Genomic DNA, 23,965 nt, shown 5'->3' with positions numbered 1-23,965 from the left:
GGATATCGCTGCTGCTTCCTTCCCTTTGATTGACACGCATACACACACATGTGCAGCTACATACATACGTGTACAGATGCAGACACCAGAACACATGTAAATGTAGGTGTGCTCACTGCTCCCCCCACCCCACATGCTCTACCATAGTGCCTTGTGAGCAGGAAGAAGTAATGATATTTCACATTGATGAGTGTCTTAAGCTTCATCAAGCACTTTGACGTGCATTATACCAGGTACCAGTAACATCTCAGAGAGGGACAGTCTGTCAGAACTAGTCAAAGGTTCTGAACATGTTTTAGTACACACACGTGTAGTCACTTGCAGATAAAAAATAGTCCTACGAACTGACAAAGGGACCCCAGCTCCATGCCCTTGTGAAGCCCCAGGCATCTTCCTACCTGTCTATCCACTGCTGCTGCTCAACCTCCCAGTGAAGAAAAGGAAAAAAGGGTACTGTGGCGGGGGAAGGGAAGGGAATGACCCAAACGCCATCGGTTGCTCTCAAAGTATAAGCCTGGCCTCCCTCTCCAGGGAGAAATGAATACCATTTGACAGGAGGGACAGAGGCCATCAGCGCTGAGGGTCAGAGGAGGAACTATCCTGGAGCCAGGGGATGGAAAGAGGCTGGTCTAGGCTTAGGGAGGAGTCCAGACTAAGGAGGGGGCAGTCAAGAAAAGGACTAGCCTGGGGTAGAGGCCAGGGGACTGATGGTCCTTGGGCAGGGTCGGGAAGACGTGCACTAAGGCTAGGTTAGCTCAGAGTTCAGCACCTCGGCCCGGACAGCTCCGGGGCTAGGAGGTCTGGAGGTAGCAGCTGGCCTCACTCCTAGAGCTGGAGGGAGTAGCGAGGAGCAGGGGGAAAGTCGGAGAAAAGGGGGGAGGCTGGAGAGGGTAAAGGGGGAGAAAGGAGAGAGGGAAAGGGGGGGCTGAAGAGGAGTGACGGAGCGGGCGGGCAGAGCCAGCAGGGAGGAAAGGGGAGGAGGGGCCGGGGGCGGGGCAGGCGGGAATGAAAGCGGCTGGGAGAGCTGGGCGGCAGGAGAGCGGCTCGGAGCCCGGGCTGGAGCCAGAGCCAGAACGGAGAAGCCAGGAGCCCAGAACCCAAGCATTCGCCGAGTTGATCTCCGTCTCCGAACCGAGCCAAGGCAGGTAAGGCGAGCTCTGGCTCCCTCCCTGGAGCCTGAGGGCCCGCCCTGTCCCAGTCCCAAGAGCCCCTGAAGGTGGGGAGGATGAGCCCCGTCCTGCCTTCCTGTTCTACCTCAGGGCTCTGACTCAGTCTGGGTCCCTCTCCATCACTGCCTCTGTCTCAGTCCTGCCGTCTCTTTTCAGTGTTTCTGTCGTTTTCTCAGTCCACCTCTCCCCCGTCAGTATCTCTGAATCTCTCCTCCACACCCCCGTCTGTGTCTTTTTCCTTGTCCTTTCTTTCAACCCCCTCCCTGTCTCCGACTTCTTGTTTCTGTCTCTGTTTCTCTCCCTTCCCTGTCTATCTCTCCCCCATTCTTGTCTCTCTTCTTCCTCTCCACCTCTGTTTCTCTTCCCCCCTCTTGTTTCACCCCCCTCCATGTCTGTTTCTCCCCACTCTTCTCTGGTTGTCACCCCCTTTTAGATTCCCCCTCCTCCGTCTCTAGAGTCTCTGATCCTGCCTCCTCCATTTCTCGGTCTGTCTCTCCTCCTATTCCTGGATCCTCACAGAGTGTCTTATATTCTCTTATGGAGAGAATGGGGTTAACCCCATAGATATAAATAGGGGGTAGTGACAGGGCTCCCAAGAGGAAGAGAGATCCTATTGAGCCAGGGAAGAAAACAGTAAGGTCAGGTGGCCATCAGAGATGTCAAAAACCTTGGATTGGGTTGTCAGAACACTTGAAACCTAATCAGGTGACCCTGAACAAGTGTCTCTTTTCCCCTGGGCCTCAGTTTTACCCAACTTGTGCCTTTTGTGAAAAGGTGACATTTCCCAGGGAAGAAGTGTATGCATTTAGCTGCAAGACTGTGTGTGAGCATCAAGGAGTCTGCATGTATATGTGAGGAAGGAGAGCTGTATGTGTGTTGGTGACAAAGAATGCAAAATGTGTATGCTGGGAGGGAACTGATGGGAGATATTTGCCAAGCTGAGGAAACTGAGTCACTGAAATAGCATCTCCTTCTCCTGCCCCCACCCTTTTACCTCAGGGTAATAGATAGGAACCTAGACCCAGCTTTTGGGTGCCTTTCTGATGCCTGAGGGAAAGTGTAGGAACTAACCAACTTCCCCCACATTTCTGACCTGAATCACACACATTCAGACACATACACAAATTTGAGCACACATTGAGAAAGACATTCACAAATGCATACAGACACACCCACCTGTATATACACAGGCAGCCATATACACCTGTAACACAGTTACTCAGCCATACAAGCAGAAATATAGAGAGCCAACTATGCAGAAGCTTAAAATGCCTGGTTTCCCTCTCATCTTCCCCCCTCCCCCCTACAACACACATATCTTGGTCAACTGTTGGGAATCCATCAGCAAAAAACAGACTAGGAGGGGACTGTGTGACACTGGAAAGACACCTAAGTTCATCCAGCTTGGTCCTAGCCACCCCAGGTCTCCAAGTTAACTCAGAGGCCCTTCTTCCTCTTAAAAGAGCCTCTGCCCAGGTATTGCCTAGAAACTGAATTACACAAATCAGAGATCTTAGCATGCACTGCTGTTGTGGTGAGGCCCTCACCAGATACTGTGCTGTTTAAACCAGGTATCTGAGAATGCTGTGACATTTGCATGAGATCTCCCTCCACTTCTGTCCAAGGCTGTGTCTCCTTTCCCAGGCCCAGCTGAGAAACTCTCTCTCTCTCTCTCTCTCTCTCTCTCTCTCTCTCTTCTCTCTCTCTCTCTCTCTCCCCCCCTCTCTCTCTCTCTCTTTCCCCACTCCCCTCCATGCCAGCCCCTGGAAAAGATCAGGGACCACATAGTGAAGGACAGAAGGACGGGGGAAGAAAATGGGGCCCTGGGAAATAGGTCAGAAGCCAATCACTGTCACCCCTTCAGCTTAATGAATAATCTTTTTTCTCTGGTCCTGGACTCCCAAAGTAAACTCTCTCATTTCCCTCAAGAGTGTGATTGAGTATGTGAGATGGGAGTGTTGGGGAAGCCCACTGGGTTTTCCCTTTCGCCCAGCTTCCATGTTTCTGGTCTCTCTGCAGGTGCTGTTCTCTCTCTGTTCTCCCTCCTCTCCCACTCCCTTTATCCTCACTTTGTCTTTTTTTCCACTCTAGCCCATCAGCTTCTTTCCAACCCACTGCCTCCTATTCCTTCTCTTTCATCCAACACTCTTCTTTCCTTCTCTTCCCAGTGAATCCTTTGCCTCATCTTCCTTCTGTCTTCTCTCCCTTCATCTTTCTGTCTTTTCTCCCCTCTAGCTGATCCTTTCTTCCCTTTCATTATCTCTTTTCCTCCTCCTTTTGCTTCCCCACCTCTGCTACCTGTTTCATCTCCTTCCTTCTCTCACTCTCTCCCCCCCCTTTCTATTTTTCTCTCCTTTCTCCTCTCCCCTGCCTCTTGTCTCTCTCATCACTTCTCCCCTCCCCTCACACCTCCCCTTCCCTCTTCCTTTGTTTCTCTTTTCTCCTCTACCTCTCCCCTTCTGATTCCCTTCTCTTCTCCCCATTCTCCTCTTTCCTCCCTCTCTTCCTCCTCTTTCTCTTCCTCTACCTCTTTTTTCTCTTCCCCTTTCCCCCTACCCATTTATATCCTCCTTTTGTTTTCTCTCCTCTCTCTCTGTCTCCTCTCCCTAATCCCATCCGGGACCTCGGTCAGGTGCCCTCAAAATGGGGCCAACTCTGCCTTTGCTGCTGCTGCTGCTGTTGCTGCTGTGGGGAGCCAGGGGTGGGGCCGAGGCGGGAGCTGGGAGCCCAGGCAAGAAGACCCTAAGCCTGGCGGGGGACCTGGTTCTGGGCGGGCTGTTCCCGGTGCACCAGAAGGGGGTCCCAGGGGCTGGGGGGGAACGGGGAGTGCGGCGGCCCTGTGAACGAACAGCGCGGTGTGCAGCGCCTGGAAGCCATGCTCTTCGCCTTGGATCGCATCAACGGTGACCCGAGGCTGCTGCCTGGCGTGCGTCTGGGCGCGCACATCCTGGACAGCTGTTCCACCGACACGCACGCACTAGAGCAGGCTCTGGACTTCGTGCGCGCCTCCCTCAGCCGCGGCGCCCCAGGCTCCCGCCACGTGTGCCCCGACGGCTCCTACGCCATCCACGGCGAGCCGCCCACAGCCATCACCGGCGTCATCGGCGGCTCCTACAGCGACGTCTCTATCCAGGTCCGCGGGGAGGAGGGCCTGGGCAGGGGTAGAGTAGTCTTGGTTAGGGACAAGGGCAGGGGCCGGGGCAGAGAAAGGGGTGGGAGGGGCAGTAGGGTACAGGCACAGAAGCACGGGAGAGGAAAGAAAAGAGATGCAGAGAGATAGAGACAATAAGACACCTTAATAGAGAAGGAAGGAGAATGAGAAACAGAAAAAAGTAGTCCGAGGCAGAGAGGGAGTGTGAAATAGAGATAGCAAGACAGAGCGATGCACTGAGACGGATGTGAGAGACAGACAAGAATGAGAAATGAAAGCACAGCATCTCAAGCCTTCAGAAGGTCCATCTATAGGCATCTAGTCCAATCCCTTCCTTCCTGATACATTTGGGGGAAAGTGAGCTGCTCCGTAGCCTTTGCTAGAAGAGCTCCAAAAGCAGCCCGTTCCATTTCTAGACAGCCCTAATGGAGACAAGGGGAGTGAGAAAAGGACGTACAGAGACAAAGATAGAGACAGAAAGACAGAGACAGAAAGGGTGTGTTGTAAGAAGGAGATGGAGAGGCAGACACGATGAGCAAAAGACAGGCAACGGGAATGGGGGGGAAACAGAGATAGTGAGAGATCTGGAGAAATATGGATAGAGACGGCAAGGCAGAGCTCACGAAATGCTAAGGACCCTGCAAGAAACATCTTGGGGGAAGGGGGAAGAAGAGAAGAGGACAGATTGTATGACACAGAGGCAGATGAAAAAGAGGGGCCCAGGAAGAGAATAGACTGAAATTGATCCTCAAAACAACCTTGTGAGGTAGATGCTATCTCAGTCTTATAGGAAACTGAGGCTCCTAAGAGTGGAGTGATATGCCAATGGCCACATAGCTAGTATCTCAGGCAAGATTTGATCCAGGTCTTCAGGACATCACACCCTGTGCTTTTTCCAGTATGCCACTGATGCTTCTGAATAGAAATAGAAACAGGTAGTGAAAGACAGGGATTCTTGAAGAGAGAATTAGAGACAGGACAGAGAGACAGGGAGATAGTGAGACTCAAAGGCAGGAAGACAAGTTAGAGAAATGTACAAGGAGATGGAGGTGGAAAGAAAGGCCAATGGACAGAGAAACGAAGACTGAAATCTGGAGAGATAGGTCAGCAGATATCTGGATGGGATGAGTGGAAGGGAATGAAATAGGAAGAAGAGGTTTTGGATATGAGGGGAGGTATTGGGATGAGAAGACACCCTCCTATGGTAGGGGCACCCACATGTCCAGGAGGACACCAGGACATCCACATACGCACATGCACAATACACATGTGTACATACATTTATACACCAGTCCCTTTCTCCTTTCCCTCAACATCTAGCTCTGTCTGGAAGGCCTGAAGAGGGAATCCTGTTGCGAAGGCCCCTGGGGAGGGGTGAGCCAATGCAGGCCCAGCTGAGGTCTTGTCTGCTCTTACCATCTGCCATTCTGGCCCATGAGAGACAGGGTCCGGGGTCAGGGTTTCCCCTTCTTTCCCTTCCCCTCCCCTCATTGTCAGGTACCTTCTTAGCTGGCGCTGTCCAGTCCCCAAGGCACTCCACCAGGCAGTGGCCCTTGCCAAGGACAGAACTCAAGAATCCTGATCCCCAGCTGGTCCCCACCCCAAGCTAGCAGTAGCTGTACAACGTACAGCCTGGAGTAGAAAGGAGAGAGGAAAAAAGCCAAGGGAAGAGGGCTATTCCCAACTGCAACAGAAGACAGTCAAGCAAGTGCTGGGAGCAAGGCTTCCTGGGTCCACCCTCCTGTGGGAGGAGGGGGTAGAGGGGCCCTAGTTCTCCTTTCGGAGATAATGTAGAGCAGCCTCCTATAAATTAGTCAGGAGGCAGAGGGGATGGTAGGGGAATGGGGTGAGGATCTTCCCTAGGAAGGGAGGAAGAGAGCCTGGAGGTCCCTACTACCTGCCTAACCTTCCTAAACTTGGGCACATTCTGTTCCCTCTCTGGTATTGTTTACATATCTGTAAACTGAGCATTGAACGAGAAGCTCTCTCCAAGGTCCTTGCCCGGTACTGAGTCCAGGATTCCCTAGGGCCTGGGTCAGTGGAGGATCGGCTAAAGGGACCAGGCCAGGCCAGACCAGATTAGACCAGATTAGTCCAGTCCATACTCTTTATTGAAAGAGGTAGAGTTCGCGCGGTCCCTCCGCAGCTACCGCAGCCTCTAGGGCTCCAGAATTTTTAAACCAGAATTTTTATATCGATTTCCAAATGCTCTGCCGTCGTGTGGTCGCTTTCTGGTTTTCGGTTTCGTCTGGCGTACCAGCGCCAGTACGCCTGGATGATGCAGGCTGCAGCCCGCGCCCGACAGAAGCAGCGGCGAATACGCCACATGCGCACCCGAGCCTGCAGCTTGACCACGGCGCTCTCCTGCCGCGAGTAGAGCAGCAGCATCGTCCGCCGTCGTTTGTCCAGTGCCTGGGCCAGCACAGCCCGCCACCAGCACTGAATGATCCGGGCACGGAGGGCTGCGTGCAGCAACGCCCGTCGCACCAGCAGGCCCCTCCACCAGGCTTGGATCTTGATGGCTGCCTCAATCTCGTCCTGGGGTAGAAGGGGGTCTGCTCAGAGGGGGAAAGGGAGGCTTTCTCCCAGCCTTGACCCTGACCCTCAGCCGGGAATGCACTGGTCCTTCACCCCCTCTCTTCTTCTTCTTCCCTAGCCCGTCTGCTATCTTCTCTTGGCAATCTCTCTGCTTCTCCCATCCCCTCACTTCCCCTACACAGTCCTCTCCTCTCCTCCCTCCTCCTCAATTCCTGCTCTTCCTTATTCTCTTTTTTCTTCTCCCTCTCCTCTCTTCTCCCGATTCGTTTCTCTTCTCCCTATTCTTCTCCTTTTATTCTCTCTCTCTCTCTCTCTCTCTCTCTCTCTCTCTCTCTCTCTCTCTCTCACACACACACACACACACACACACACACACACACTTTCTCCCCTCATTTTTCTCTCTCCTATTCTCCCTCCTCTCCTCCATCTTTTCTCTCCCTTTTCTCCTCTCCCTTTCCTCTCTACTCTTTCCTCAGACCTAGAAGGAACTTCAGACATCATCTAGCTGACTCATAGCTCATACCTGACCTGATCAAGAATCCCTCTGCAACATTCTCAACAAGGGATCATCCATTTGTCACTTGAGGAATTAAAGTGAAGGAGAAAACCCATTACTTCTAGAAGTAAAACATTTCACCTTTGGTGAGCCCTAATTTTGAGAAGCTTTCCTCCCCATGGAGCCTAAATCTGCCTCTTTACACTTCCCAACCTTTGCTTTTGGTTCTACCCTCCAGAACCAAGCAAAGAAATCAAATGGAGCCTTATTTCATGTGACACTTTTGCAGATACTTGAAAATAAGGATCATGTCTCCCTCCTCCCCTCCAAGTGTTTCTTCTCCTAGTTAAATAACCTCAGGGCCTTCAACCAATCCTTTGGTGGCATAGTCTTCAGTCTCCCAAATCCTGACTCCCCAACTAGTTAACATCCTTCCTTGAGCGTGGTGCCCTGAACTAAGCACAACTCTCTATGGGATCTGCAGAACCATGGTATCTTTTGTTCTGGACACCAGGCCTCTAGATGCAGCTCTAAGGGCCTTAGCTGGCCAGATGGACAGCAATGTAGTACTATGGACTCATAGGGAGCTTGCAGGTCACTCTTTAGGTGCAGTCATTTAACCAGCTCAAACTCTGTCTGATACTATTGTCTAACCCACAATTCTCCATCTTGTCTGGAAGAACAACATAAGAAACTTTGAACAATGCTTGATTGAAATCAAAGTCAACTACCAGTTGACCACAACTACCTGATCTGCCAGTCCAATTACTCTGTCAAAAGAGGAATAAGCCTAGTTTGGCATGATGTCTTAAAGATATCTTGGCATTCATTGCTTTCTGTTCCGGATGTTCCCAAGCTAAGCCTTTAATTATATGGTCTATATTCCCCCCCCCATTGAAGTTGAATTCACTGGCTTGCATACTTTCCTCTTGTTTCCCTCCCCTTCTCCCAAGTCTGAATATTTGCTTTCCTCTAGTTCTGCAGCACCTCACAAAATCTTTCAAAGATCACTGATAGTGCCTCAGTAAAAGGCTCAATAGTCTCATCCAGCAGTTCTTGCAGTATCCTGGACTGCACTTGGCCTGGCAACTTGAAGTGAAGAGAGCAGCTGTGTGCTTTCTTCTGTATTTCCTCACTTTTGTCTCCCTTCTCTCCTTTCTGCTCTCCATCTTCCTTCTCCCTCCCATAGTTCTCCACCAGCTTTCCTTTTCTCTTCTTTCTTCTTCCCTTCCTTCTTGCTCCCTCCCTTCCTTCCTTTTCTTTCCTCTTCTCTAGTCTCCTCTCTCCTTTTTTATTCCTCTCCTCTCCTTCCTTTTCTCTCTTGTCTCTCCCTTCCTCTCTCCTTTTTTTGTTCTATTCTCCCCTCTCCCCTTCTCTTTCTTCTCTTCTCCTACCAGCCCCTACTCCATGCATGGATCAAGTCCAGCTATGGATTCCCCATCAACCCTCATCTTCAAGCCTTTTTCCCAAATCTCTTGCCCCAGTCTTCTTAACAAAACAAAAACAAAAAACACTTTTCTATTTCCTAACCCCAAATCACTCTACTGCCCCCTTGGTCCATCCAATCCCACACCAAGGACTCAAAGCAAAAACCCTGCCTCCTCCAAGATGCCTCTCCCTACCTCTGCTTCTCCATTTATTTCTGATTCTTCTGTTTCTCGCTCCTTCTTTTTCCTTCTTTGTGCTGCCTAGTGTGGAGGAGAGGGAGAAGGGGAGGGGTGAAGAGGGAGAAAGGAAGCTGTCCAACTCCTCACACCCCAATCCAGACTCTAAGGGACCTAAAGCCCCCAGCACCATTCTGGATTTGCTCAGGGATCTCCAGAGGTAATCTGGTCCTTCCCTTTCTTCAGGGAAGATCAACCCTTGGTCCAAATCAGCCTTTTCCTCCCTGAAAATATGAGGACCTCCAGGCTCTTGCCCACTATCACTGTTCTATCCCTTACACAGACTAGACTTCCCATGGCTTCCAGACAGATGATGGTTCAGCTGTCTTCTTGACCTTAGCTTAGGCAGCCCTGGCGTGGTCTGAAAAGGCAGCCCTGGCATGGTCTGAAAAGGGGGTTACAGGGTCATCTATGAGGTCACAAGAGTGACTCTGACTCATTTCCATCCAACCACTGAGGGAGAAAAGGATAGAGGTTAGACTCTCACTGGTGGGGACAGAGTTCTAAAGAAGTGGGGCTCCTGGGTCTCTAAGGGAAGGAAACATGAAGTCCTCCCAGTAAAATGGGGACTGTGGGAAGGACCTGAATGAGGAATAGTTAGAGCAGTGGTGATGGGAGCAGGTCACCCAAACTAAAGCTCAAGAAGCAGGACTGAATTCCACCTGGGAAGGGGTGAGTCTACAAGCCATGTGTCCAAGGAGTGGAGAGATTCCTTGGGAGGTCTCTTCTAGGGAGCGAGTGAGCTAGGAACCTGGTTTAGTCCCCAACAAGTATCAGATAAGTCATTCAATCTGAAACTCCTGGGACGCTGACTTTCAGACACCTGCCTTCTCTTCCAGGTAGCCAACCTCCTCCGGCTTTTCCAAATCCCACAGATCAGCTATGCATCAACCAGTGCTAAGCTCAGCGACAAGTCCCGTTATGATTACTTTGCTCGTACAGTACCTCCAGACTTCTACCAGGCCAAGGCCATGGCTGAGATCCTCCGCTTCTTCAACTGGACCTACGTATCAACTGTGGCCTCAGAGGGGGACTATGGGGAGACTGGAATTGAGGCCTTTGAGCTGGAGGCCCGGGCCCACAACATCTGTGTGGCCACCTCAGAGAAGGTGGGCCGGGCCATGAGTCGGGCTGCCTTTGAGGGTGTGGTTCGGGCCCTGTTGCAGAAACCCAGTGCCCGAGTAGCTGTTGTGTTTGCTCGCTCTGAGGATGCCCGTGAACTTTTGGCAGCTGCCCAACGCCTCAATGCCTCCTTCACGTGGGTGGCCAGTGACGGCTGGGGTGCCCTGGAAAGTGTGGTGGCAGGCAGTGAAGGGGCAGCAGAGGGTGCTCTCACTATTGAACTGGCCTCCTACCCCATCAGTGACTTTGCCACCTATTTTCGAGCCCTTGACCCATGGAACAACAGCCGAAATCCTTGGTTTAGAGAATTCTGGGAGCAGAAGTTTGGGTGTAGCTTCCGCCGGCGGGACTGTGGGGTCCACTCACTCAAGACAGGACCCTTTGAGCAGGAGTCCAAAATTATGTTTGTGGTCAATGCCGTGTACGCCATGGCCCACAGCTTACACAACATGCACCAGGCCTTGTGTCCCAACACCACCCATCTCTGTGATGCCATGCGCCCTGTCAATGGGAAGCGACTCTACAAAGACTTCATGCTCAATGTCAAGTTTGATGGTAATGAGTCTTTTTTTTCAATTTTACAAGCATTTATTAAGTACCTACTATGTGCAATACCCTGAGCTAGTGCTAAGGATATAGAGATAGTAAAAAGAAAAATGGCATAGTTACTCTTCACAGGAATTATAGTCTAATAGGAAGGATATATGTGTGTGCATGTGAGTGTGTGTGGGGGGGTGGGAGAAATCCAGACAAAATGTGAGGAAAATAGGAGGTGGGAGAGAGTAGTAGGACAAATCAAGTTACTTCCTTGACTCAGATCACATGGGTAGTAGGAAGATAATTCCCTGATCCCCAGTCAGACCATTTCTCCTAAACCATACAGCCTAGATGGATAGTCTGCTCAATACACAGGAGAGAAAGTAGGAAGATTTGGGGCAGCTAGCTGGGGGGCTAGTTTGTTTGGAATAAAAGATCAAGGACAATAACTACGGAGCAAAAGGCCAACCCAGATAACAATTGAGAGGTTTTGATGATAGGGATGACCATCTGTGTGCAATACACCTTGGATGGGGATGGAGGACATGGGCTGTTGGCCCTGTCACATGGATGGGGGGAAACTGAGGTGAGGCGAAGGCAAAAGCTGTGTCCCAAGTTACACAGGTAAGCTTAGTGGCAGAGGCAAGATTACTGTCAGGCCTTAAATCAGAGCTCTGTCAACTGGACCTTGGAAAGGCAGTCTTAGAAGTAGAGAGATGAAGAAGAGCAGTGTTTGGAGATGTGATGGCTACCTAAAGAGTGAGGTCTGGAGGAGGGGAGTCGTTCAAGCTTACTTGGACTCCCAGGGAGTGGAGGAGGATGTAAGGAGCCATGAAATAATCTAAAGTAGGGGATCTCCCTCTAGCCCCACAACCCTAAGCTCAGGATGAGGACAAGCATGTAAAGAGGGGACAGTCAGTCCTAGTCAATAAGCATTGTACTAAACATCTACTGACTAATACCCACCCTCCCCCTCAATCACTAACCATCCCGGGACTGTAGAGGCAGAAGGAGGTGAGGGTTCTGGGTACTAGATGTGAAAGGCTCGGCAAAGACTGGTGGGGTAGCCTGAGGGAGGGGGAAACTGGTTGGGGTTGATGTGAAGGGTCAGATTAAGGGTCAGGCGATGGGAAGAGTCATTGTCCAACTGCTTTCTGTCCCCACAAGGTTATATTCATTCCATATAATACTATGGAGTTCTCATGAGTTTTAACCCTAAAACATAGCTAGTTTAAATTTATTTCCTTGAAGAAAAAAAAAACATATATCAAGAACGTGTTCTTTGGAGGGAAGGCACGAGCTATTGTGAAAACAAGGGCAAAATGTCATGATTTCAGAAGGCCTAGGAATTACTGGATCAACATAATTCAATGTAAGTATCAATCCTAGGTAGCTATGTGGAACAGTGGCTAGATACCTGGACCCAAAGTCAGGAAGACCCAAGGTCAAATCAATCCTCAGATAGTTACTAGCTGTGTGATTCCAGCATGTCACTTAACCTCTCTCCGTCAGTTTTTCCTCATCAGTAAGACGGAGGTAATCATAACTCCTACCTGTCTGGGTTGTTTGGGAGGATAAAATGGGATCATATTTGTAACCACTTTGTACACCTTAAAGTGCTCTGCAAATGCTAGCTATTGTTATCAATAATTGTGAGACACAGGCCACTAAAAGCTGCATTAATTAACTTAATTAATGAATGATCTTGGGTTGCATTGATAACCCACAGCATCATCCCCAGGCAGAAAGGTGAGAGTTCTGCTGTTTACTCTAAGCATCACATCTTAGGTGGGGGCACTAAGTAGCTGGGACCTACCCAGAAGGGGGTGACCAGCATGCTAAGAATATGGAGGATCCCTGAAGGAACTGGGGGTGTTTGGCCTAGAGGAGAGAAGCATCAGGAAGACCCAATCACAGTCTGCAAATAGCTGAAGGGCCAGCATGAGAAAGCAAGATTAAACTTTCCTTTACTTACTTGGCCCTGGAGGGCAGAACTAATAATAACAGCTGCCCTTTCAATCTGGCTTTCAAGTTTGCAAAGGGTTTTGTGGATTTGATCTCGTTTGAGCTTCCTAAGAACAGTGAGTTGGACATAGCCATTACTATTATCCCCATTTTAGAGATGAAAAAATTGAGGTCCAGAAGAGTTAAGTGATTTGCCGAAGGTGGCACAGGGTACTCCCAGCAGAGCAGGGATTGATGCACATCAGAGCTGGGAATGGAATTAATATTACATTAGTGTCAGGATTGTGTTTGGGATTGGGTGGGGTGTAGGTAAGGGTCATTTGGGAAACTGTGTAAATTAGAATTGCTGTTAGGTGTGGTTTTGAGTTGGGGATTGGTCTGATGGGGCTAATGCTGCAGCTGAGCAAGGCCGTAAGGCTGGAGGAAATCAAGGCAGGCTGCTGTTTATCCTACATTCTCAAAGCAGACCATGACATCAGGAAGGGGACTTGCAAGTCAATTGGATTTGAGTGAGGGAGGGCTGTGCAAGGTCATCAGCCTCACTTTCTCCTCCGGAGCCATCTGGGTCCAGTGGCCAGATATAGACCGGGAGATGACTGGAGATGGACCCCACATCAAGGCTATGGTTTAATGATGGAGTTAAAGTCAGGATTATTGGTTTGAGGGTGAATGTAAGGTTAAAGCTGATGATTAGTATTTGTGTTTAGGGTGGGTTTATGAGCCGTTTGGGGTTTAGGCTCAGTGGAGGGTTAGATTTAGTGGCTAGGAGAGGTTTAGAGTTGGGTTCAAAGCTGAGTAGAATTCAGGTTTGGGGTTAGGGCTTGGTTAAGGATTAGAGTCAATGACTCTAAACTCAAGACTCAGTTCCCTTACTTGTTTCCTCCTTCTCTTCCCCTCCCCCCAGCACCATTCCGCCCGGCTGACACCCACAACGAGGTGCGCTTCGACCGCTTTGGCGATGGCATCGGCCGATACAATATCTTCACCTACCTCCGCGCAGGCAGCGGACGCTACCGCTACCGAAAGGTTGGCTATTGGGCTGAGGGCCTGAGTCTGGACACCAGCCTCATCCCATGGGCCTCAACCCAAGGCACTGCCCTCCCGGCCTCCAGATGCAGCGAACCCTGCCTGAAGAATGAGATGAAGAGTGTCCAGCCGGGTGATGTCTGCTGCTGGCTCTGCATTCCCTGCCAGCCCTATGAGTATCTGAAGGATGAGTTCACCTGCACTGATTGTGGGTTGGGCTACTGGCCCAATGCAAGCCTCTCCGGGTGCTTTGAGCTGCCCCAAGAGTACATCCGCTGGGGAGATGCGTGGGCCCTGGGGCCAGTCACAATCTCCTGCTTGGGCTTCCTCGCCACCCTCTTTGTTCTGGGCGTATTCGTCCGCCACAATGGGACACCTGTGGTCAAAGCCTCAGGCAGGGAGCTCTGCTACATCCTTCTGGCTGGTGTCCTGCTCTGCTATTCCATGACTTTCGTGTTCATTGCCAAGCCCTCCACGGCGGTATGTGCCCTCCGACGACTTGGCTTGGGCACTGCCTTCTCTGTCTGCTATTCGGCACTGCTCACCAAGACAAACCGCATCGCACGCATTTTTGGTGGCGGCGCCCGAGACGGAGCCCGGCGCCCACGTTTCATAAGCCCCGCTTCCCAGGTGGCCATCTGTCTGGCCCTCATCTCGGGCCAGCTGCTCATCGTGACCATCTGGCTGCTGGTGGAGGCTCCGGGCACAGGCAAGGAGACAGGGCCCGAGAGGAGAGAAGTGGTAACCCTGCGCTGCAACCATCGGGACTCCAGTATGCTGGCTTCTCTCGCCTACAATGTGCTGCTCATTGCACTGTGCACCCTCTATGCCTTCAAGACCCGCAAGTGTCCAGAGAACTTTAACGAGGCCAAATTCATCGGCTTCACCATGTACACCACCTGCATCATCTGGCTGGCCTTTCTGCCCATCTTCTATGTCACCTCCAGTGACTACAGGGTGAGCCGGGACATAGGGTAGGCTGGGAATGAAGGCTGAGCGGGTCACAGAAGTAGACCAGAGGGATGGGAGAAGGAACAAATGGAGGGAGAGAATGGAAGGGGGGGGTGGGGGGGGTGGAAGCCCGGGGCAGGGTGGAGGAAGATGAAGCAAAAACAACACATTTCTGTAGATCTTTAATCCTTTCCAATCCATTTTGGGGGGGGTTAAGCAACAGGGTTAAGCGACTTGCCCAGGGTCACATAGCTAGTAAGTATCAAGTGTCTGAGGTCGGTTTTGAACTCAGGTCCTCCTGACTCCAGAGATAGTGCTTTATCTACTGCCCCACCTACCTGCCCTCCAATCCATTTTCTTATTTCTTCATCTCACTTTCCCACACACATGTTATTATCCCCATTTTACGGATGAGGAAACTCAGGGAAACAAAGGCTACAAAGCTAGTAGCAGTGCTGGGATTCAAACCCAGGTTCTTTGACTTCAGATTAACCAACAATCACTCATCAGTAAGCATTTATTAAATGTTTACTCTGTGCCAGACATGTGCTAAACACTTGGGATGCACATAAAGGGCACAGTGCCTGGCCTCAAGGAGCTTACATTCCAAAGTCAGCAAACACTGTTTCCACTCTCCCCTAGCACCTCAGCAGGAGAGGGACTTGGCTGAATTCAAGTGCCTGATTGTATAGGACATGTGGGAGAGAGAAAGGTACATGGGTGGATTAGGGATAGAAATAGAAGAAAGGTACAAGAGAAAATAGCTGGGGGGGAGGGAGAAGAAGGAGGGAAAGATATGATTGGGGTGGGGTCATAGGATCACAGATTTAGAGCTGGAAGTCAGACTCCAGGGGCCAAGAAGTCCAACATCCTCATGTTATAGAAGAGGAAATTTAGAGGCACAGAGGTGTTAAGTGATTTGCCCAGGATCCCACATGGAGTAAGCATCTAAGATGAGATTTAAACCCTTTTCTCAAGTCCAGTGCATGTTGGAAGAGATAAGTTAGGATTCCCTAAGCTATTTCAGTCCTACTATGAGCCTCAGTTTGGGGAGGAGGGAAGTACAGGTAATTTCTAGAATCCTTCTTCCTCCACTTGCCCCAAAGCTTCCCCTTGGCCAATGGATTCCTCTATCCTTGAACATAAATGACAATTGCTGTCTCTGACAGCTAACTCAGTTGTCATTTTCTGTTTAACTGAGACATGGCCAGGAACCCCTCCAAGCAGCTTACTGCTTGCCTTCAGCCTCTGTTGCCCTCCTTCACCGTCCACTACTGGGCTTTGGATAGTTATAGGACCTGGGTTTAAACCTGGCTTCTTACTTAACTTATGTGACATTGGGCAAATGTCTTCTATTGTTTATACCAGTTTCCTCGTCTGTAAAATAGAACAGTTGGACTAGATGTTCTGTGAGGTCCATTCCAATCTTAAATGTCATGAGTCGGCTTGACCTCAGCCATCATAGCACAGTGGTCAGAGTCCTGGACTTGGAGTCAGAAAGACATGTGTTCAAATTTCTTTTCAGGCACTTACTAGCTGTCATCCTAGGTAAGTTATTTAACTCTCTGCCTTATTTTCCCTCATGTGTAAGATGGACAGAATAAGACCTCTCTTGCCACCTCCCTACACAGTGTTGTTTTGAGGCCCAGATGAACTGAAATACATAAAGGACTCTGCAAATTTTAAAGCCCTAAATAAATGCCAGTTATTATTATTGTTACCAATTTCTAAAAGAAGCTTGTACAGAAGGATTATATTGTACCCGCGGAAGGGGCTTCCTGGCGACCTAAACACTAGTGTATTCAGTCATTTCAGTCATGTCTTACTGTCCGTGACCGCATTTGGGGTTTTCTTGGCAAAGACACTGGAATGGTTTGCCATTTCTTTCTTCGGCTCATTTTACTGATGAGGAAACTGAGGCAAACAGAGTTCAGTGACTTGCCCAGGGTCACACAGCTAGGAAGTGTCTGAGGCTGGATTTGAGCTCTGGTTGTTCTGACTCTAGGTTTGGCACTGTATTCATTGCACCACTTAGCCACCCCAAAACACCCGCATACAGGCCTCTAAAAATGAACAGGTCAGATATGAATCTCTATGGCCCCTTCTAGCTGACAATCCTCTGTTTTACTCAAATTTCAGCAGCATTTGGGGTTTCCAAAGAACTTTCCTCACAACCACCTTATGATATAGGAAAAGCATGTAATATCATACCCATTTTACAGATGAGGAAAGTTGAGTCTCAGAGAAGTTGACAGTCTAGAACTGGACCTTGAACGCAAGTCCTTGATCCCAGGGCTCTTTCATGTTAAAACTAGGGTCATGTCTTGCTCTAGAACAATAGAGTTGGAAGGGATCTCCCTTCCATCTGAGTTGGGGAGGTAGTGGGAAGTGTGCTCTATTTGGAAAGAGGAACAGCCTGAACTAGAATCCCACTGCTGATCCCTATTGGCTCTGCAGCCATGGTGGAGTCCCTCAGTCTCATCTGTAAAATGTGGTTGATGATGACGCCTGCCTCACAGCGGCGGTGTGAGGATGAAATGGGATGATGGGTGAAAAGTGCTTTGTAAATCATAAATCTCTACACAAATGTCCTAGGCTACTTTTATTGTCTGGCTGACTCCTCTCTGATGCAGGAATCCCTCCCACAATGTCCTTGACAAGGAGTCATCTGGCTTCTAGTCAAATATGCTAGTGATGGGAGCTCACTACTTGACAAGGCCGTGCATTTCTTTGTTATGTAGTTCTACTTGTTAAGGAATTCTAACATACTAAGCTGAAATCTGCCTTTGTGGGATTCCCCTGATCCTCTTTGGTCCCAGTTCTACCCTCTTACACCAAGCACTGAATCTTTTTTCTTTTCTTTTCTTTCTTTTTTTTTTTTGTGAGGCAATCAGGGTTAAGTGCCTTGTCCAGGGTCACACAGCTAGTAAATATTATATGTCTGAGGTCGGATTTGAACTCAGGCCATCTTGACTCCAAGGCCAGAGCTCTATCCACTGCGCCCCCTAGCTGCCCCTCTTTCTTTCTGTCTGTCTTTCTTCCTTTCTTTTCTTTCTCTTCCTTTTTCTGTCTTTTTCTTTCACCCTTTTCTTTTTCTTTCTCTTCTTCCTTCCCTCCTTCCTTACTCCATCCCTTTCTTCCTTTCTTTTTCCCTTGTTCCTTCTTCTTCCTCCTCTTCTTCTTTCTTTTTCTCTTTCTTTCTCTTTTTCTTTCTTTCCCTTCCTTTCTCCTCCCTTCTTTCTTTCATTTTTCTCCCTTCTTTCCTTCCTTCCTCTTTTATACTTCTATAACACTGACTTTTTATATCATAGACTTTTTTTATTTTAAAAAAATAGTGTTATTGATTTCTTTTGGTTTTAAATTGCTGTCATTTCTGGCTCTACCCCAACCCCATCAGAATTGAGCCCTCCTTTATATGAAGAATAACAGTTAAACAAAAACAACTGACCTTGTGACCGCCTCTGACAATGTTGATAGTATTCTCTGCTTGTACTTCCCCACCTCTTCTCAGATGAAGGATCTATATTTGATGAATTGTTCTCCTGGACCATTATTGAGTTGGTTATTTTTTTTTCCCAATTTTCCCAATTAACTTTGAGTTCAGCTACTTGCGTTCATTTACATTATTGTAGTGGTTGTATATCTTGTTCTTTTCCTTCTGATTCTTTTGCTCTATGTCAGTTCATATAAATCTTCCCATACTTCTCTCACTTCCTATATCTGTCATTTCTTATGGCGTGATAATATCCCATTATATTCACATGCCACAGTTCAGCCATTCCCTAGCCAATGGAAGCTCAGTTTCCAGTTCTTTCTTACCACAAAAGTGTTGTTCTGAATATTTTGGTATATATTAGACCTTTGTTTCTGTCTTTGACGTCCTTTGGGTATATGCCTAATAATGACATCATTGAGTTAAAGAATATGGATAGTTCAGTCATTTTTCTTGTATGATTCTAAATTGTTATCCAGAAGCATTAGAGCAGTTCACAGTTTCATCAATAGAGTGCTAGTATGCCTGCTTTCCCACAGTCAATTAACAAGCATTTATTAAGCACTTACTGTGTGCCAAATACTGCTATGGATACAAAGAAAAAGAATAGTCTCTAGCCTCAAGAGGCTTACATTCTAATAGGGGAGACAACATGTTCATTAAAATTGGTACATGCAAAATAAATACAGCGTAGATGGAAGGTAGCTTTAAACAAGAAACACGGAATATGGAAGCATATGGAGGGTGGCGAAGGGAGGACCAGAAAGGTGCTTGAAGGAAGTCAAGGATTCTCTCTCAGAGAAGAAGTTAAGGAAGAGAACACTGTAGGCATGGGGGACAACCAGTGCTAAGACCCAAAGACAGAAGATGGAACATTGTGTGTGAGGAATAGTCAGTAGGGCTACACCATAGAGGATGTAGCAGGAGGTAATATATAAGAAGACTAGAAAGATTAGAAGGAACTAAGTTGTGAAGAGCTTTAAACACCCAAGACATATGTTTATGTGTGATTCTAGAGGTCATAGGAAGCCATTAGAGTTTATTGAGTAGTGAGATGACATTGGCAGAAAATGTGTGGAGAATGGATTGCCTTGGGAGGAGACTTGAGGCAGGGAGTCCAATTAGAAGGTTATTGCAATATTTCAGAAAAGAAGTGAAAAGGTCTTGAAGGAGGGTGGCTATGTGAGTGGACAGAAGGGCATATATGCAAGAGATGTTGTAGGGGGAAAAAATGACAAGATTTGGCAACTGATTAGATATTTGCAGTGATTGAGGATGACGCCAAATTTGAGAACCTATGTGAATGTTGGCATTTTGTATCATCTTAGCGCAGGGTGTGGAGTGAGACCTCAGAGTTGCTTTACTTTTATTTATGAATTGCCCTTCATTTTAGTGGCTTGGAGAATGGTTTTGCATGGTCATTTGTAGCTTGAAATTCTTCTTTAGAATATCCTTTGACATTTATGCACTGCGGAATGGCTCTTAAATCATATATCTGTGTCAGTTCCTTATGTATCTATGGTATCTGGCTTTTATCAATGACATTTCAGTGGTGCCCTGGTAAAGGTTTTACCACCCAGCTCTTCAGGGCAAAATGTACGCAGGACACACTTTTAAGTTTAATTTGCATTATAAGCATTTTGTCCATCATTTTCTGAAGTCTAGGCTGAAAATCAAGCCATTGGTCCTTGTAAGCTTGGCCAAGCTGGCTCCAGTACACCCTGCAAAGACGTTTTTCCTGAATTGATTTTGTCCATGCAAAAGCTTTTTTAAAAAATTTATTTATTTTTAGTTTTCAACATTCACTTCCACAAGATTTTGAGTTCCAAATTTTCTCCCTATCTCATCCCTCCCCCTACCCCAAGATGGCATGCATTCTGAATACCCATTCCCCTAATCTGCCCTCCCTTCTAACTCTCCCGCTCCCTTCTCTTATCCCCTTCCTCTTCTGTTTTCCTACAGGGCAGGATAGATTTTGATACACGCAAAAGCTTTTTAATTTTATGTAATCAAAATTATATATTGGTCTTTTATGATCACCGTGACCTTGTGATGTGAATTATTTCATAGCCATAGTTGCAATAAGTTCCTCATCCAAATCCCTTTTCTATGTGATGGACCTTTAAATATTGAAGGCAGCTTTCATGATCCCCTAAATCTTCTCTTCTCCAGGCTAACACCTAATTCCTTGAGCCCCTTATGGTATGGTTTCCAGACCTCTCTCAATTCCAGGCAAACTTCCTGGGTCCCAACCCTCTGTTCACATGTTCCAGTATGTAAATGATGAAAATGTAGCATTCTACATTCCAAAGCCTCTTCTAACTTTGATGTTCTGTGGTTCTTTGACTCATAACAGGATTCCAAGATATGTTGGGGGTAGGGGAGGTCTCTCTTGTGTGGGTGGAGAATTGGGGAATGCTGTGATACAGACGACCTGACTCCTGGTACACTTCCCTCCAGGTGCAGACCACAACCATGTGTGTGTCTGTCAGCCTCAGCGGCTCTGTGGTTCTAGGCTGCCTCTTCACCCCCAAACTTCACATCATCCTCTTCCAGCCACAGAAGAATGTAGTCAGTCACCGAGCTCCCACCAGCCGCTTCAGTGTCACAGCTGCTGGCTCCAGCATCTCCCATGGTCAGTCTGTGCTCCTGGGCCTCTTTGGCACTCCCAGACGAAGAGCTCCATCCATCCTCCCCATCCTCACCTCCCATCATCACAGAGTCCCCATAACTATGCCTTAGGGTCATAGGTTACCCTGGCCCTCCACTCCTGAGTCCAAGTCCTCCACCAAAACCTGGTCTATACCCACTCTCCCCCAGATTCCAGCTGCTTCATATTCAAGTCACCAGGTGTGTGACCTTATTTAATTTCATTTTTTGAGGGAAATAGAATGGTTGTCCACTGAGAATAGAACAGAATGAAAGAGAAAGGAGTTAAAAAGAGAAGTCTCTGTAGCAGAAGACCCCATAGACCCTTCCCTGAAATCCACCACCATAGAGAGGGTTTATCTGAGCCTGAGAATACACCCCCCTTTTTGAGTAGATGCCCTCTTCTGCCCTTCTATATGATTCATGACGCCCCCTTGTCCCCACTACTAACTTTCTGCTTTCTCTCCCTAGGCTCTGGCTCCCAGTTTGTTCCTACGGTATGTAATGGCCGGGAGGTGGTAGATTCCACAACTTCATCACTCTGAGGGATGAACCCCAAAACAACTTGGTTCCATGGCTAAAGATGGGGGAGGTAGCACAGGGCCCCATCCCCTGGGACCCAGGCAGACAAGCCTGGAGCATTGCAATAACCCCAAGTCACTTCATTTCTTTCCCCAAACACTGTCATCTCACCTAACCCCTATAGGTTGTCAACAGCCTAACCCTATCCCACCTCCCAACCTTGGCCCAGGGTCAGAAGCTGCTGAAGAATGTTGGGAGAATAGGGTGCTCATCCAATAGGTCATGGCATTGGCTTTGTTTGAACCTGTGGAGTCCAATGGAAACCCTGAGGGAAAGATCTGGGCGGGTCAGAGGAAAGTAGAGATGCTGAAGGCCTGGGATCAAAGGGTTTATGTATTAGGAATGCAGCCCCGAAATGGGAGGAAAATAGAAGAGCCAGGCTCCTCAATCCGTGTTACATCAAAGGTGCTTCCAGCCCCGGGCCCAACTCCTAATCCCTACTTTATGTCCTAGGGCTTTTAATTGTTTATATGTTATTTTAAGGGGGGAGGAGGAGGGAGCATCCAGTCTTCCTGCAAAATACTTTATCTGTGGTTTATTTTGTAATTTCTGTAAATAAAGTCTGTTGGTTTTTTTTTTTTAATCCAAGCCCTTGTCCTCTTTGCCCTAATCCCGGGTGCCTTTAATACAAAAAGGTAGGGGCAGAGGGAGGGGGAGTTTTATGTCATGGATAGGGTACTTAGATGGTGCCATCCTTTGCTGTAACCAGGAGGGCTACATGGAGCCAGGGCCATAGCAGCATCACCTTGTTACTACCGGCTCCTGGGTCCTAGCCCAGCAGAGCTTCCTCTGGGTCAGGCAAGCCTAAACCATGCAATACTTGCAGTGACCTCACAGGGTTGGGTGATATTGGAAGAGTCAGAGGACCGGAATTATGGTATTACCTCTGCCATTTACCACCTGTGTGATCCCAGGCAAGTCCCTTCATTCTGTCTTTCTAAGTTGAGGTGGTTGGACCACATGACCTTTCAAGGTTTCTTCCAGTTTAAAATCTATAATCTTACGAGCAAATGAAATGTGTGTGGAAAAGTTTGCCAACCTTAAAGATCTATACAAACTTAAACTATTATAAATTATAAATGAGTCCTAGTGTCAAGACCTAGAGAGCAGTCAAAGAAATGATAGGAGGTTGGAAGGAAAGGGGGAATCAGTGCATAAATCTTGTTTTTTTGTTTTTTGTTTTTGCTAGGCAATGGGGTTAAGTGACTTACCCAGGGTCACACAGCTAGTAAGTGTTATGTGTCTGAGGCCAGAGTTGAACTCAGGTCCTCCTGAATCCAGGGCCGGTGCTCTATCTGCTGTGCCACCTAGATGTCCCTCAGTGCATAAATCTTGAAGAAGTTTCTGGGGATACTTACTATAAATGCTGAGGGAGGGAGGGATCTCTGTGGCTGAGATGCTTGGGAAGGCTTCATGGAGAAGATAGGACTTGTCCTGGTCCTTGAAGGATAGAGCGAATTTACCAAGGAAGGCTTAGTCTGGAGGGCTGCTCATAGGGGAATGGTCTGGCATCTGGGTTGGATGGGAATGAGGGGCTGGGGGCAGGAGGAGAGGGAGCAAAGAAGCACCACAACTGAGTCGCACTAGAATTCAGCACCTCTGAGTGGAAAGCTCCCTGGACTAGGAGAGCAGTGAGAGAACTAAGGAGAGAGGGGTGTGCTTCCCAGAACTGAGAATGGCAGAGACAGAAGGGCTGAGTAAAGAAAACCTAGTTCAAATTCAACAAACATTAAGAGATAGTTTAGGTAAGACGTAGTACCCATAACTCAGAGGTCACAGTCTAGGGGAAGACACATGGATAACTATGCTGTATAAAGTTACATACATATGTGAGAATTAGAAAACAAAGTGTTACATGAGGTCTAAAATGTGAGGTCTGAGAGGTTATTAATGACCAGGGAAAATCAGGGAAGGCTTCTTGGAGGAGGTAGCATTTAAGTTTGGCTTTAAAAGTTGAATAGGAAGTCAAGGGGTGGAGGGAAGGAATATGTATTTAGAATGGACAGTCTCAGCCACGAGGAACAGCATGGACAAAGTCAGTAAAGTACAGAGAAAGCATAGAGGATTCAATTTCATTCAACAAACATTTCAAGTACCTACTGTGTTTGAGGCGCTGTGCCTAGGCACTTTGGTTATAGAGACAAAAATGGTCCTGCCCTCAAGGAGCTTACATTATACTGGCATAGTAGGGGTGGTGCATACACAGATAAGTAAATACAAAGCAAATACAGTAATTTTTGTGGGGATGAGGGGTAACTAATAACTGGGGAGAGAGGGTCAGGAATGGCCTTATATGGGAGGTGGCACCTGAGCTCAACTTTGTAAAGAGCCAGGGATTCCAAGAGACAGAGTTGAGGAGGGACAGTGTTCAAATCATGGGAGACAATCTGTGCAAAACTATGGGGGTGAGAAAAAGGCTGTTCTGTATGGGAAACAATAAATAGTCCAGTTTGTCTGGAACATAAGGTTCATGAGAGGGAGAAATGTGAAATCAATCTGAAAAGATAGGCATATTGTGAGGGTCTTTAAACGTCAGACAGTGGAGTTTGTATCTTATTCTAGGGGAGATGGAGATATACTGAAACTTCTTCACATTATCAGACCTGTGCTTTAGAAAGATCA

General features: G+C 48.1%; 2 protein-coding genes across 2 annotated transcripts; one reads left to right on the top strand and one right to left on the bottom strand.

Moving 5' to 3' along the window:
* Nucleotides 1–1,023: 1,023 nt before the first annotated feature.
* Nucleotides 1,024–21,926, top strand: GRM2 (glutamate metabotropic receptor 2). The gene is given in 7 exon segments (XM_020999009.2): nt 1,024–1,145; nt 3,189–3,992; nt 3,994–4,302; nt 9,858–10,695; nt 13,547–14,625; nt 20,573–20,747; nt 21,233–21,926. Coding segments are annotated over 6 exon segments (2,655 nt in total). The 5' UTR covers nt 1,024–1,145; nt 3,189–3,812; the 3' UTR covers nt 21,307–21,926.
* LOC110216940 (IQ domain-containing protein F6) lies at nt 6,496–9,375 on the bottom strand. Its single transcript, XM_078152344.1, has 3 exons — nt 9,298–9,375; nt 8,977–9,042; nt 6,496–6,858 (listed from the first exon to the last, which is right to left on the bottom strand). The coding sequence occupies exons 1-3, from the start codon at nt 9,313–9,315 to the stop codon at nt 6,496–6,498; spliced, it is 447 nt and encodes a 148-aa protein (XP_078008470.1). The 5' UTR covers nt 9,316–9,375.
* Nucleotides 21,927–23,965: the final 2,039 nt, after the last annotated feature.

Source organism: Phascolarctos cinereus, unplaced genomic scaffold (genome assembly GCF_003287225.1).
Source record: "Phascolarctos cinereus isolate Bilbo 61053 unplaced genomic scaffold, phaCin_HiC Scaffold_4;HRSCAF=312, whole genome shotgun sequence".
Lineage (NCBI taxonomy): Eukaryota > Metazoa > Chordata > Mammalia > Diprotodontia > Phascolarctidae > Phascolarctos > Phascolarctos cinereus.
Note: the sequence above shows the minus strand (reverse complement) of the source record. Positions and strands in the feature narration are given on the sequence as shown.

Bases quoted from the DNA above. Each gene is read 5' to 3' on its own strand.
- LOC110216940 (XM_078152344.1), bottom strand. The intron at 6,859-8,976 runs GTAGGGAGAGGC...CTTCTACCCCAG, and splicing joins AAATAAATGGAGAAGCAGAG to GACGAGATTGAGGCAGCCAT.